The sequence below is a fragment of the Kluyveromyces lactis genome, assembly GCF_000002515.2.
Source record: "Kluyveromyces lactis strain NRRL Y-1140 chromosome F complete sequence".
Taxonomy (NCBI): Eukaryota; Fungi; Ascomycota; class Saccharomycetes; order Saccharomycetales; family Saccharomycetaceae; genus Kluyveromyces; species Kluyveromyces lactis.
Genome location: NC_006042.1, coordinates 2,431,065 through 2,443,345, shown reverse-complemented (window position 1 = coordinate 2,443,345; position 12,281 = coordinate 2,431,065). Strand labels below are relative to the sequence as shown.

The following is a 12,281-nucleotide window of genomic DNA, read 5'->3' as shown; positions in this document are numbered from 1 at the left end:
TTGATTAACCTGAAACGATTTATCTTCTATCCAATAAACTCTTTTTGGATATTTCAGTATAAAATTTCAGTATTGTCATACATGCTAACGGTGGGTTTGTCATTATTGGTTTATCTTGTTTTTTCCTTTACAAAACTATTGAAATTTCACTTTTTGATACTGCAAAAGTGTGTTGAAAACTTGGAAGACATCAACATTCACTGAAGGAATTTGTAAAGGTGACAAGTGGCTGGCCTTACCCTTAGCAAGTTACAGAAACTCGACAACGTACAGGATATAGTGATAATGTCCGCAGAAGCTCGTGTGCCACACGCAACTCGCAAGCCGCGCAAACAAGTGCGATACAAGTTTCAATTTACTAGAGATTTGAGGTTCCAAGACACAAATTATAAAACTGTAACATCCATGGAGTATTTAAGCACCAATTATGGCCAGAGGACAGCACGTATCATACACTCATTCATATCATGCATTCACAGAAAGATCAATCATGATGTTTCGAAGATTTCTGATAATGTAGTACTAAAATTGATCAGGCCAATGGATAAATTAAAACTATTTCTATTGCTAGTAACACTCTCACAACGAGGCGGCCCAGACTATTGGTTGGACAAACATGGTAAGCCGAATAGCTCGGATTATGAGGAAGAAGTGGAGCCAAAAAATATCAAGAAAGAACCAAAATTGTTCTGTACTTTGTTAGAAAATGTGATGAGAGAGAATATCAAGAAGAATTTTGATGAGACACTTTATGACGAAAACTACGTCTACAGTTCTATATGGGCTAATTTCATGGAAGGCTTGATTAATCATTATCTGGAAAGGGTTATCATACCGAAATCAGAGAGAAAAGTATGTCAACAGTTGTACAAACCTATGATGAAAATTATTTCTTTGTACAATGAATACAACGACTTGATAGAAAAGAGTGAGAATTCCGGCTTTATGCTCGATAGTAAATCGAGCTCAGATAATGATAATGTGGAAGTCAAATTAGCTAATGCTCAGAAGCTTCTTTGGAAGGCAAGACAAGATATTCCAAAAACCATAAGCAAAGAATTGACTTTATTATCGGAGATGTACTCTACTTTGAGTGTAGAGGAACAGGATTACCAATTGGATCAGTTTGTATGCTGTGCGGAAGAGTATATTGAGCTGGTTTATCTACCTAGTTTGATCGATGTGCTGTTCGCAAACTGCGGTTCAGTTGACTTTTGGAAAATAATGTTTGTTCTTGAACCGTTCTTTTACTATATAGAGGATTTGCCGGATGAGTCAAGTAGTCTTGATATCGAAGTCATTGATCCTGAGGATGGACTAGACAAAGAGCCTAGAAAGCCTGATCCTCGAGTAGCTACTTTGGAAAAAATCTGTGAAGTAGCGGCCAAGGAGAATTGGATATGAAAAGATATTTTTCTTCTACAGGTGAATAGGTTTATAGCATTTGTTATTGTATATTCATGAGTTCAAGCACTGAAGATTGTCTTTTATAGTTCGTTAAGTTTAAAGGGCTAGTTTACATCGTTCTCAACTTATTCTTAACTTATTCTTAACAGCTTTTTCATTTTGGTGACTAATGTCAATTTTGATTATTAAATGTTCAAACTGCACATAAAATATTAGCTATACAAAATTTATATAGAGTAAATACATATTCGTTCGTTACTTTTCAACTTTGTTTACTACTTTTGTGTAGAGGGAGTTCGTCATATTTGTGATTCTTGATGTTCTTGTATTTTTTCATATCTTTGAACTTACCAATGACTCTACGTTTTTGATTCAATGCGTCTCTTTTAACATCGCTAAAATCTCTGTATCTAGCATTAAGTTGTACGAAGAAGTACATGAAAACAACTGCAAATAATACTGCTGTTGGGATGGTCATTGCAACATAGTACCAAGTATCGTCAGTAATACCTTGATCCTCTAGGGCCAATTGTTCTTTGGTAGTTTTGAACACTTTGGAACCCAAGATAATGTTGATTACAACACCATGTTCCAATGGATCGAATTCATCGTCTGGAACACTCTTAGGCTGAACAGAAACAACTACCTTTTTATTATATGATCCCTGTAGCCACTCTTCCCTTACTTCCAAAGGATACATACCGTCAAGATTTTTCAACCATTCACTGGAGAAAAACGTAGCCTTCATTTCTCTTTTGGCATATCCCTTATCATGAGCTTTCTCCTGGACGTATGATAAATGAACACGAACTTCATCTTCCTTCACACCGTCATCATTTTCGAAGAATCTAGTGAACCATGACACAAAATATGTCTTATCAACTTTCAAATCGGCGTTTTCTTTTGGGGTACAGAATGGTGCACTAGTTTCGTCCTTAGCCAAACCTTTGTTAAAGTAACGGTCAGGAGTACATCTGATAACAGGGTTCAATGATAAATAGGTAAGGTCCTCATCCGCAAGTACTTCCTCTTCATGTGGACCTTCAGGATCTATACCCATCTCAATTAACTGTTCTTCGGAATAAGTTGTAACTGAAGCAGTCTTAAAGTATGTCCCATAATCAGGTGATGGGTTCTTTGTACGGCCGTTCTTGATTTGGGGCTTTATGGTCTGTGGAGAACCATCTTTCTTTAATGAAACCCAGGCTTCCAATGGATCTGGAGTAACTTTTGGTGGATGCCCGAAAGTCACACCAGCAATCACAGTAGGAGTCACAATTTCAGGCTGCGTCCCATAAATGGTACGCATCCATGGTTTTGGGGTTTCTGATGTGGTAGTAGTATGCTTTGGCTGGATCACATTTCTGTATCCTAGCGCAGATTCAAGTAAGAATAACAGCGAAAAGACCAACCAGGATGCTAAAATCATTCTGCGAAAGTAATTGAGCTAAGTAGTCAACTGCAATATAAAAACAGACTTCAAATGTCACAGTTTGCAGAGGAGACTCACAATTCAAATCACCTTTATTCTAAATACTTGAATTAATGATGTTTGAAATTTCCAGATGTTTTCTACATTGTTTGATGCATTTTTATACATCTTTGAAGCTGGAAAAATACAACTCGGGAGCTTTTCTGTGTGAACGGACAAAAAGATGAGATGAGTTCACACTGATGATTCTGATGGGATGGCAATTAGATAGCCACCAATACTCCAGGAACGGTAGTGTGTTTTGTAGGGTTGTATATGGTTAGCATGAATGCTGCGCTTTGTGATGTGGTTTACACTAATTTAGTCTACCAGCAATTATGGACGGAGACGGAGATTATAAATTTCGAAGATGTGCCAATAGTTTGTGGGAAGCCATCTCATAGACTAACCAATGATGATAATGATAATGATGCCGATGCTAGCAACAGCGAGGATATACCAAGTGACGGAAAAGAGTACGTTTATCCTATACTAATGCATCAATATAAAAATAGTGGTTTCTCGATGAAGAGTTTGGACCATATATTTTCCCGGCTTCCGGACATGATCAAAAGGTTAACCTTGGGGATTGTTAATGATGATGGTACAGTTGTATATTACTTTATTTATAAAGGCTTAAGGAAGCCCAAGAAAAATTGAAAAGGAGCGTTTCCTAAAAGCTAACCTGTTCGAATTGTAAAATCATTAATTTTATGTATACGCTAGACAAACGTTCTCAAAAAATAGCATGTTGACGTTACCACGTTCCCACTTTCGCTAAACGTTGGATCCCTGTTTGGTACTGGTGAGTTATCATATTTCTCTATGAGTTCGTTAACCTTATCGTAAAGACTAGGATATTGATTTCTTAAATGCGATCTTAACAGGTCACCTTGAGGTAAGGCCATCTGTACCTTTAAATGAGCTACAAGTACTAAATCTGCAGGTAATACAGCTGATGCCAAAGATTGTCTTGCACTTTCCCAATTTGTAAGAACGTTGTCCAGTTTCGTTGTGAACCTAGAGTTATTCTTTAGTTCTTGAAGTTTCTTGGTTTGCTGCCTTTTGCTATCTCTTGTAATTTTAAATACCTTAGATTGAGCTAATTCAGTGGCTTTCTCACTCAATTCATCTTGGTGATTGCTTGTGCTTTCATTTTCTTCATCTTCAGGGATTGTAACCATAATATCCCGACATAATTCCCTGGCACGGCTCCTAGCACTCAACGGAGTGTTATACCAGAACGGCCAATGCAATAGGTACGAATATATCTTACTTGTGTATTCGTTATAATTGACTGGATTCAAATATAACTGATACATGGTGCATGTCTTCAATTCTTCAGAGATGAACTGCAACAATGCAGAGGAAAGTAACTTCACATCATTGTCATGAACCAAGTGTTCAATGATCGAATACAATCCAACCGTTATCTTAGCAGAAGTATCAATCAATATAGGCAATTCACCCGTTGGCGAGAGATCTGTGTTATTCGAATAAACTACCTGGACCGTTCCACTGGCAACATACCCCCCCTTCAACAACCAACATAATGCAATACTTTCTGGAGAAACTAGAGAAGGCTCTCCATTGAGCCCCCATAAATGCAAAACTTTCGAACCACTCATCGAATTTTAATACTCTGCACAAATTGAGTCATCAAAAAACTCGCTTATATCGTCTTCAATGTTATGCGCATGGCCTGTGTCACACAACAGCTACTCTCTGGTCGATGATTCCATTCAAATCTCAAACTGTTCCAAGCTACTTCCACTAAACTTCATTGCAAGATGCGATAGAGTTACCCTCCTTTAAAGTAGTACCAGTAATCGCTGTCAAAAATCCAAAATAATCTCTAGTCTGATTATGCAGAAAAGCCAAGATGTACATATTTAAAAAGAACTTAGTATGGATTGGAACGACCATAAACATGGATTAGAGCTGAGACTCAGCTGCTTATAAAGAAAACACTTTTTAGACCAGTAAAATCTTCAGCTGAAATTGACGTATTGACATCAAAAGGGATTAGAAATCTTTCTAAGACGTCATCTGGACATTAAAAGAGATATGTCAGACGGTACAGCTACGCCAGATCCACTTCCAAGTAGTAGCAATACATCAACATCTCTACGCCCCACAAGTAGGGTACGAGATGAGTCAGATGTTATTGGGAAGCTAAATGATATGATCGAAGAGCAACCTACAGATATTTTTCTGTATGTGAAGCTACTTAAACACCACGTCTCATTGAAGCAGTGGAAACAGGTTTATGAAACGTTCGACAAATTGCATGACAGATTCCCATTAATGGCCAATATTTGGTGTATGAGATTGAGCCTTGAATTTGATAAGATGGAAGAGCTAGATGCTGCTGTAATTGAACCGGTGCTAGCTCGCTGTTTATCCAAAGAGTTGGGGAACAATGATCTCTCTTTATGGTTATCTTATATAACTTATGTGAGAAAGAAGAATGACATTATCACCGGCGGTGAAGAAGCGAGAAACATCGTAATTCAGGCTTTCCAAGTCGTGGTAGATAAGTGTGCCATTTTCGAACCAAAATCAATACAATTTTGGAATGAATACCTTCACTTTTTAGAGCATTGGAAGCCTGTCAACAAGTTTGAGGAGCAACAGAGAGTTCAGTATATAAGGAAATTATACAAGACTCTATTATGTCAACCAATGGACTGTTTGGAATCTATGTGGCAAAGATATACTCAGTGGGAACAGGATGTTAATCAGCTTACTGCTCGTAGACACATCGGAGAGCTGTCTGCCCAGTATATGAATGCGAGATCTTTGTATCAGGACTGGTTGAACATCACGAAAGGATTGAAAAGAAATTTACCAATTACGTTAAATCAAGCCACTGAATCCAATCTTCCGAAACCCAACGAGTACGATGTTCAGCAATTACTTATATGGTTGGAATGGATTCGTTGGGAATCAGACAACAAGTTGGAACTATCAGATGACCTTCACAAGGCCAGAATGACATATGTATATATGCAGGCAGCGCAGCATGTCTGCTTTGCACCTGAAATTTGGTTCAATATGGCAAACTATCAAGGCGAGAAAAATACTGATTCTACTGTTATTACTAAGTACTTGAAGTTAGGACAGCAATGCATACCAAATTCTGCAGTATTGGCTTTCAGCCTTTCAGAACAGTACGAGTTAAATACCAAAATACCAGAGATAGAAACCACAATATTATCGTGTATTGACCGCATACATCTTGATTTGGCAGCACTTATGGAAGATGATCCAACAAACGAAAGTGCTATCAACCAGCTGAAATCAAAACTAACATACGTATACTGCGTATACATGAATACAATGAAGAGGATACAGGGTCTTGCAGCGTCTCGTAAAATCTTTGGCAAATGCCGTAGGTTAAAAAAACTTGTAACACCCGATATTTACTTGGAGAACGCATATATCGAGTACCACATCAGCAAGGATACCAAAACTGCGTGCAAGGTTCTAGAATTGGGACTTAAATATTTTGCTACGGATGGTGAGTATATTAACAAATATCTGGACTTCCTTATCTATGTCAATGAAGAATCTCAAGTCAAATCTTTGTTTGAGAGTAGTATTGACAAAATCTCAGATTCTCACCTTTTGAAGATGATCTTCCAAAAAGTTATATTCTTTGAATCTAAGGTTGGTTCTCTAAATAGTGTGAGAACTTTGGAAAAGAGATTCTTTGAGAAGTTTCCTGAAGTGAACAAGTTAGAAGAATTCACCAACAAATATAAGGTGCTCGATGTTAATTATCTGCAAAGGCTAGAGCTAGATTATATGGTCCGCGATGTCATGCCTGAAGCAATCGCCTTGGATCGTGGCTCTAATAATCTCAAACGCACAATGCGAGAGGAGGAAGACGGACAAGCTTTCAAAAAATTCAAAGCCAATGAAGACCCCATTCCCCCCGAAATTGTTGAGCTTTTGAAAGTACTTCCAAAGCGACAATATTTCAAAGTTACTATCTTTGAAGCTCATGCGTTTTCAGAGTTTTTAAGTGATAAAGTCACAATTCAATAGTTTACTTAAGTTTAATAACAAGATTATGAAAGTTTCATCTGGAATGTCCTATAGACATATTATAAGTGATTTAATGCAGTAAAAGGCTAAACACTTACGAACGATAGTCACCGTTGATAGTCACGTACTCATGAGTCAAGTCGCAAGTCCAGAATTGACACTCTTCAGAACCAGTGCCGAGATCAACTAGTACTTCTAAGTCTTGTTGTGCCAAAAGTTCAGATGCTCTTGCTTCATCAATATCAAGTTGTGGTACACCATCAACGATTAGCTTCAACTCCTTTGGTTCCGAATTATCAGTAGCAACAAAGGACACATTGATCTTTTTATCATCTAAAGATTGTAGGTTGTCCAATTTAGCGTATCCAATAGCACAAAGAATTCTGCCCCAGTTAGCGTCTTGACCATATAAAGCGGTTTTAACCAACATAGAATTAGAAATAGATTCCGCTATAATCTTAGCATCTTTGAAATTCAAGGCGTTCTTGACGTTAACAGTAACAAATTTGGTGGATCCTTCACCATCACGGACAACTAATTGTGCCAACCGTTGGGCAAATTCTGTTACTTGAGTTTGTACTTGAACAAAATCCTGACTGTTTTCATCAATAACAGCTGTATCGACAGCACCGTTGGCAAGCATACTGATAGTGTCGTTAGTACTCATATCACCATCTACTGAAATACAGTTAAAGGAACGATCAGTGGCGGAACGCAACATTTTTTGCAATGCAGATGGAGTGATTGGCAAATCGGTAACGATGAATCCCAACAATGTAGCCATGTTAGGGCAAATCATACCGGCACCCTTAGCAATACCGGTAAGAGTATACTCAGTACCGTTGGCCAATTTGAAATTGGAAGAAATAAGCTTTGGGAAGGTATCGGTGGTGGAAATCGCCCTGGCCAGATTCAACCAGGATTCGAAATCATCTTTGAACGCATTGGTTTCGAATTGTTGCGATAGAGCTGGTACAATCTTATCCATTGATAATCTTTGCCCAATGACACCAGTGGACATGACCAAAGTGGCATTTTGTTTACCCAAGTTTTGATTAGCCACACCAGCGATTTCCCTGGCATCTTTCAAACCGACTTCCCCAGTAACGGCATTAGCACATCCAGAGTTAACCACAATAGCATCAACATTCTCACCACCAGTAACTTCCAATACTTCTTTAGATACAAGAACTGGAGCAGCCTTGAATTTATTTGTAGTAAACACAGCAGCAGCACTCGATGGACGAGATGTATTAACATTTCTAATGATACCTAGATCTAAATTGCCATTTTTCTTGACACCAGTAGCTTGAGTGGCTACTTTGAATCCCTTAGGAAACACGCCGCTTTTGGGAACGTACAATGCGAACTTATCTATCTGTTTTGATGCCTTCTGCATAAGCGAAAAAGTGACCTTCATCGTTAAATAATATGCGTGGTTTTCCGTTATAGAGTTACTCCACAAATGGCTTTTTCCAGAAGCACAATTTCTAACCGATGCTCAATCTGTTTAATGGAAACAAAAAAAGTTATGAAACCAATGGGTTGTTTTTATACAAGTTTCAGTTTCATTAACATATTCAGTATGACTCTTAATGTCAAGATCGATATCTATAGATAAAAATATTCAGAATTTGTTGATATTCATCATCCCATAGTAAAAGCTGCTTAGTGTGAAAAATATTGAAAAAAAAGAAGCTACCACGCACCGAAATGCTTTCAAAGAACATTGATTCCAGTTCGGTAGACGCAAACGAAAGAGTATAAAGTACTGCTCTGTTGATTAAATTAAAGGCTTGATTCAAGTCCGGTTTGCTATTCAAGCTTCTTTAAACTGTTGATGATGTTTAGATTTATGTCTTCTTTCGGTATATAATACATAGAACCAGCCATAGCAGAAAAGGGCTTTCTCGTGCTTTAGAAGTTTAATTCCGGAAAATCTCATCTTTTATTTCTCTATAGGCATTTAATAGCGATGAGGGGAGAATCAAGGAAGAAAAAAATAAAAGGTCAACCACATCAACACACCAACTTATGGAGAAGATCATGCGAAGTGTGTCCTGATAAGTGCTTGTATTGGAAGAGTCTTCGCATGCGAATAAAATGATTTGGTATACTTCTATGATTAACAATGTACATATTTCCAGTAAATGATTGGACAATTGAATATTATTGGAACAGAATATCACCTCTTCCTGTAGTCAAACGAAAAGCATCTGAAGCTTCTGGGTTAGATATGTCAAGGAAGAGACTCTAAACATAACAATAGAGAATATTATGGTATTAATTAATATACTATTAGTGAAAGGTTGGAATGTGAATGTTGAAGGGTACGCGTACTACTGTACCACTATTCATTAAAATTTATCATATCTCATCCCTGATACAGAAATTAAGATGGTACGTCGAGCAAAATTATTTGACATTGTTACTGAATTAACTGCATGATGATGTTTAGTTTTGTTCGTTAGATTCGTTACTGGATGGGGTTTGAGTGTTATCGTTAGCAGTTGCATCGGACTTTTCAGCATTATTTTCAGTAACGTTCTTAGAAGACTTTTTTCTTTGGAACAAAGAGAAACCTGGATGAGATTGTTCCTTGCTGTCAACGTCTTCTTCTAATTCATCTTCCTTTTCTAGATCGTCATCGTATAGACCCAACGCGTTACCGTGATCTTCGATTTCAGCAAGAGATAGTTTTGGCAAGTTGGCAGCGACTCTCCATGCAGCAGTCTTATCAGTGTAAGACTTGGCGAAGATGATATCGATTTCTTCCAAAGTTCTACCTGCAGTTTCTGGGTAGAAGAAGAAGATGACTGGCAAATAGAGGAAGTTAATACACGCGAAGAATAAGTAGCAACCCCAGCCAGCGTCTTGAATGAAAATTGGGGTAAACATGACAACGGCAAAGTTACACAACCAGTTGGTACATGTGGAAAAGGCATTAGTCATGGAACGAACTCTCATAGAAGCAATTTCTGGTGGGTAAATCCATGGTAGAGATAGAATGGACATACCGAAGAAGACGATAAACAAGAACAAACCAACGGCTGCACCCTTAGCATTTTGTGTAGTGTCATGAACCAAACAGGCAAATGTAATCAAGAAAGAACAACCTTGACCGAAAGCACCCAACATAAACAATTTTCTTCTACCCAAGGTTTCAATCAAGAAGAAAGATGGGATGGTAGATAGAGCATAAATTGTGGCGAAAACACCACCCAAAACCAAGGATAATCTGTCTTCTAATTTGATAGTCTTTTTGAACAACACGGTGGAATAGTAGATAGCGGCATTACAACCAGTAAATTGTTGGAAGAATTGAGTTGAAGCAGCTACTAAAGCACGTTGGAGGTTTTGACCCTTACCACCGTGTAGTAATTCCTTCATAGATCTCTTTTGGTGCTTGAAACGGTTAACAGCGTCTTGAATAGTACTGACTTCGGCAACAATTTGGTCATCATTAGGATCCAAGTCATCCAATTTACCCAAGACGTACATAGCTTCTTCGCGACGCCCTTGAGCGACTAACCAACGAGGAGAATCAGGTAATTGAACAATACCAATCATCAATAGAATAGCGAAGAAAATTTGCATAGCGACAGGGAATCTCCATTGAACAGAAGTGTCAACGTAAGATAGACCGAAATCAATCCAGTAAGCAATCATGGTACCGACAGCAATGACGGAACCTTCCAAATTGACCAAGAGACCTCTGTTTTCAGGCTTCGACATTTCTGATTGCCAGACTGGAATGGTAGAAGTGTTCATACCGGTACCTAGACCGGTGATAACCCTACCGATAACGAATTGACCAAGACCCCAGTGGTCACCAAAGGCAGCTGTAGATATGACAGCACCAACGATGGTCAAAAGAGCACCGAAGATGATCAATGGTTTTCTACCAATTTTTTCACCTCTCATCATAACGAACAAAGAACCAAAGAAACAACCCAATTCATAACAGGATGTAACGGCACCTTGAACCACTGTAGCGTGTCTATCGTCGTCAGAAGTTTCCTTAGTACCTGGGAACTCATCGTTAAATCTTACACCGGTGATGATACCGGACATCAAACCTTGATCATAACCAAATAAGGAAAAACCAGTAACGGCTGTAATTGTCACTGCTAAACGCAATGATCTACCGACCAAACCGGCAGTATCGGTTCTTTTTGTGAACTTATCAACAATTTTGGCAAGCATGATGAAATTTCGAAACCTAAAACTCCTCCAGATGTTTGCTATCTTAATTATAAAAGGAAAAAAAAATTCGCTCGAAAGAAAGCAGTTTTACAGTAGAGAAAGTTTGTTGATACGTATTTTCGTATTTTCAAAAGATGACAACAACTACTCCAGATTTTATTGAAATGTGTTTAACTAATAAGAATGCAAATGGGATGGATGAGCAGGAATATTGGATGTATATATATAAAATGTTAAGCTGGTTAATTACGAATACGGTTACTGAAAAAGAAACACCTATGACGAATAACTGTTCAAGCATAGGAAGCAGTTTCAAATAAAGTTAGAACTACAAAAAATAAAAAGGATAGAATGTCTAAACGTAAATGATACAGCTAGTTGAGAGGGTTAAAGTTATGATTACATCATATTAACCTAGAACTGTTTGAGCCCGTAGTCAAGTATTATTATTTTTTTTTTTTTTTGTTTTTTTATATAGTATAGATTTGACCGCAGACGGATATTCTCTCGTAACAGCCGAGTAGAAGACAAGGGCCTACAACCAGGTACTAGATACACTTCACAAGGCTACAAACAAGCAAATGATTCTGCTAAAATAAAATGGATTTGTACGTACGATTTGCCGAATGGCTCTAGCTGATCAATAAGCACTATCAATTATTCTCCAATAATTAAGAAAACATGACAGCTGCCGCAGCAAGAATGGATTAAAGTAAGCGGGGTGGGTGGGAGGCGATCAATTCAAACATAGCTCAAAAGTGCAGAACCACTGTATTCGAAGCGCCCTAATTCAATAAATAGGTTGTTAACCCGGAGGATGGCTTTCTTCCTTGATGTCTTTCATTGGCAGAAAAGTTTCAAAAGCCAGGAATGGCGTTAAGAAACTGCGCAGTATTGCAAGGTACCTAATATGTAGCCTCAAAAGAGCGCGGGGGCGGGGGTCAACTTGACCCTCCCACTCAATCCTTGACCCTCTCGACCGTAATTCCCTACGTCCATACTACCCATTGTTGAGCTGGTACTTTTACTAATGACAGCGCTGCACCAATAACCAGTGAATTACGCAAGTCTTGCCGCTTTTTCTTTTTATAAACAGAGCACTATATACGGAAGAATAAGAAAACCACCGGAACAATCTGGTGTA

At 38.1% G+C, this 12,281-nt stretch overlaps 7 protein-coding genes across 7 annotated transcripts; 3 read left to right on the top strand and 4 right to left on the bottom strand.

Annotated features, from left to right (window-relative positions):
- Positions 1-285: 285 nt before the first annotated feature.
- On the top strand, positions 286-1,404 carry AAN1 (Aan1p; the record flags this gene model as incomplete). The annotated part of the gene is made up of 1 exon (XM_456255.1): positions 286-1,404. One exon carries the CDS (start codon positions 286-288, stop codon positions 1,402-1,404), a length of 1,119 nt encoding a protein of 372 aa, XP_456255.1.
- Positions 1,405-1,669: 265 nt separating this feature from the next.
- PSG1 (Psg1p) lies at positions 1,670-2,836 on the bottom strand (the record flags this gene model as incomplete). The annotated part of the gene is made up of 1 exon (XM_456254.1): positions 1,670-2,836. The coding sequence occupies one exon, from the start codon at positions 2,834-2,836 to the stop codon at positions 1,670-1,672; it is 1,167 nt and encodes a 388-aa protein (XP_456254.1).
- Positions 2,837-3,154: 318 nt separating this feature from the next.
- SEN15 (Sen15p) lies at positions 3,155-3,538 on the top strand (the record flags this gene model as incomplete). The annotated part of the gene is made up of 1 exon (XM_456253.1): positions 3,155-3,538. The coding sequence occupies one exon, from the start codon at positions 3,155-3,157 to the stop codon at positions 3,536-3,538; it is 384 nt and encodes a 127-aa protein (XP_456253.1).
- A 62-nt stretch (positions 3,539-3,600) lies between these two features.
- SAM37 (SAM complex subunit SAM37) lies at positions 3,601-4,506 on the bottom strand (the record flags this gene model as incomplete). Its single annotated transcript, XM_456252.1, has 1 exon — positions 3,601-4,506. One exon carries the CDS (start codon positions 4,504-4,506, stop codon positions 3,601-3,603), a length of 906 nt encoding a protein of 301 aa, XP_456252.1.
- Positions 4,507-4,945: 439 nt separating this feature from the next.
- Positions 4,946-6,931, top strand: RNA14 (cleavage polyadenylation factor subunit RNA14; the record flags this gene model as incomplete). The annotated part of the gene is made up of 1 exon (XM_456251.1): positions 4,946-6,931. One exon carries the CDS (start codon positions 4,946-4,948, stop codon positions 6,929-6,931), a length of 1,986 nt encoding a protein of 661 aa, XP_456251.1.
- A 94-nt stretch (positions 6,932-7,025) lies between these two features.
- Positions 7,026-8,351, bottom strand: ARG7 (glutamate N-acetyltransferase; the record flags this gene model as incomplete). The annotated part of the gene is made up of 1 exon (XM_456250.1): positions 7,026-8,351. One exon carries the CDS (start codon positions 8,349-8,351, stop codon positions 7,026-7,028), a length of 1,326 nt encoding a protein of 441 aa, XP_456250.1.
- A 1,034-nt stretch (positions 8,352-9,385) lies between these two features.
- STL1 (glucose-inactivated glycerol proton symporter STL1) lies at positions 9,386-11,137 on the bottom strand (the record flags this gene model as incomplete). The annotated part of the gene is made up of 1 exon (XM_456249.1): positions 9,386-11,137. The coding sequence occupies one exon, from the start codon at positions 11,135-11,137 to the stop codon at positions 9,386-9,388; it is 1,752 nt and encodes a 583-aa protein (XP_456249.1).
- Positions 11,138-12,281: the final 1,144 nt, after the last annotated feature.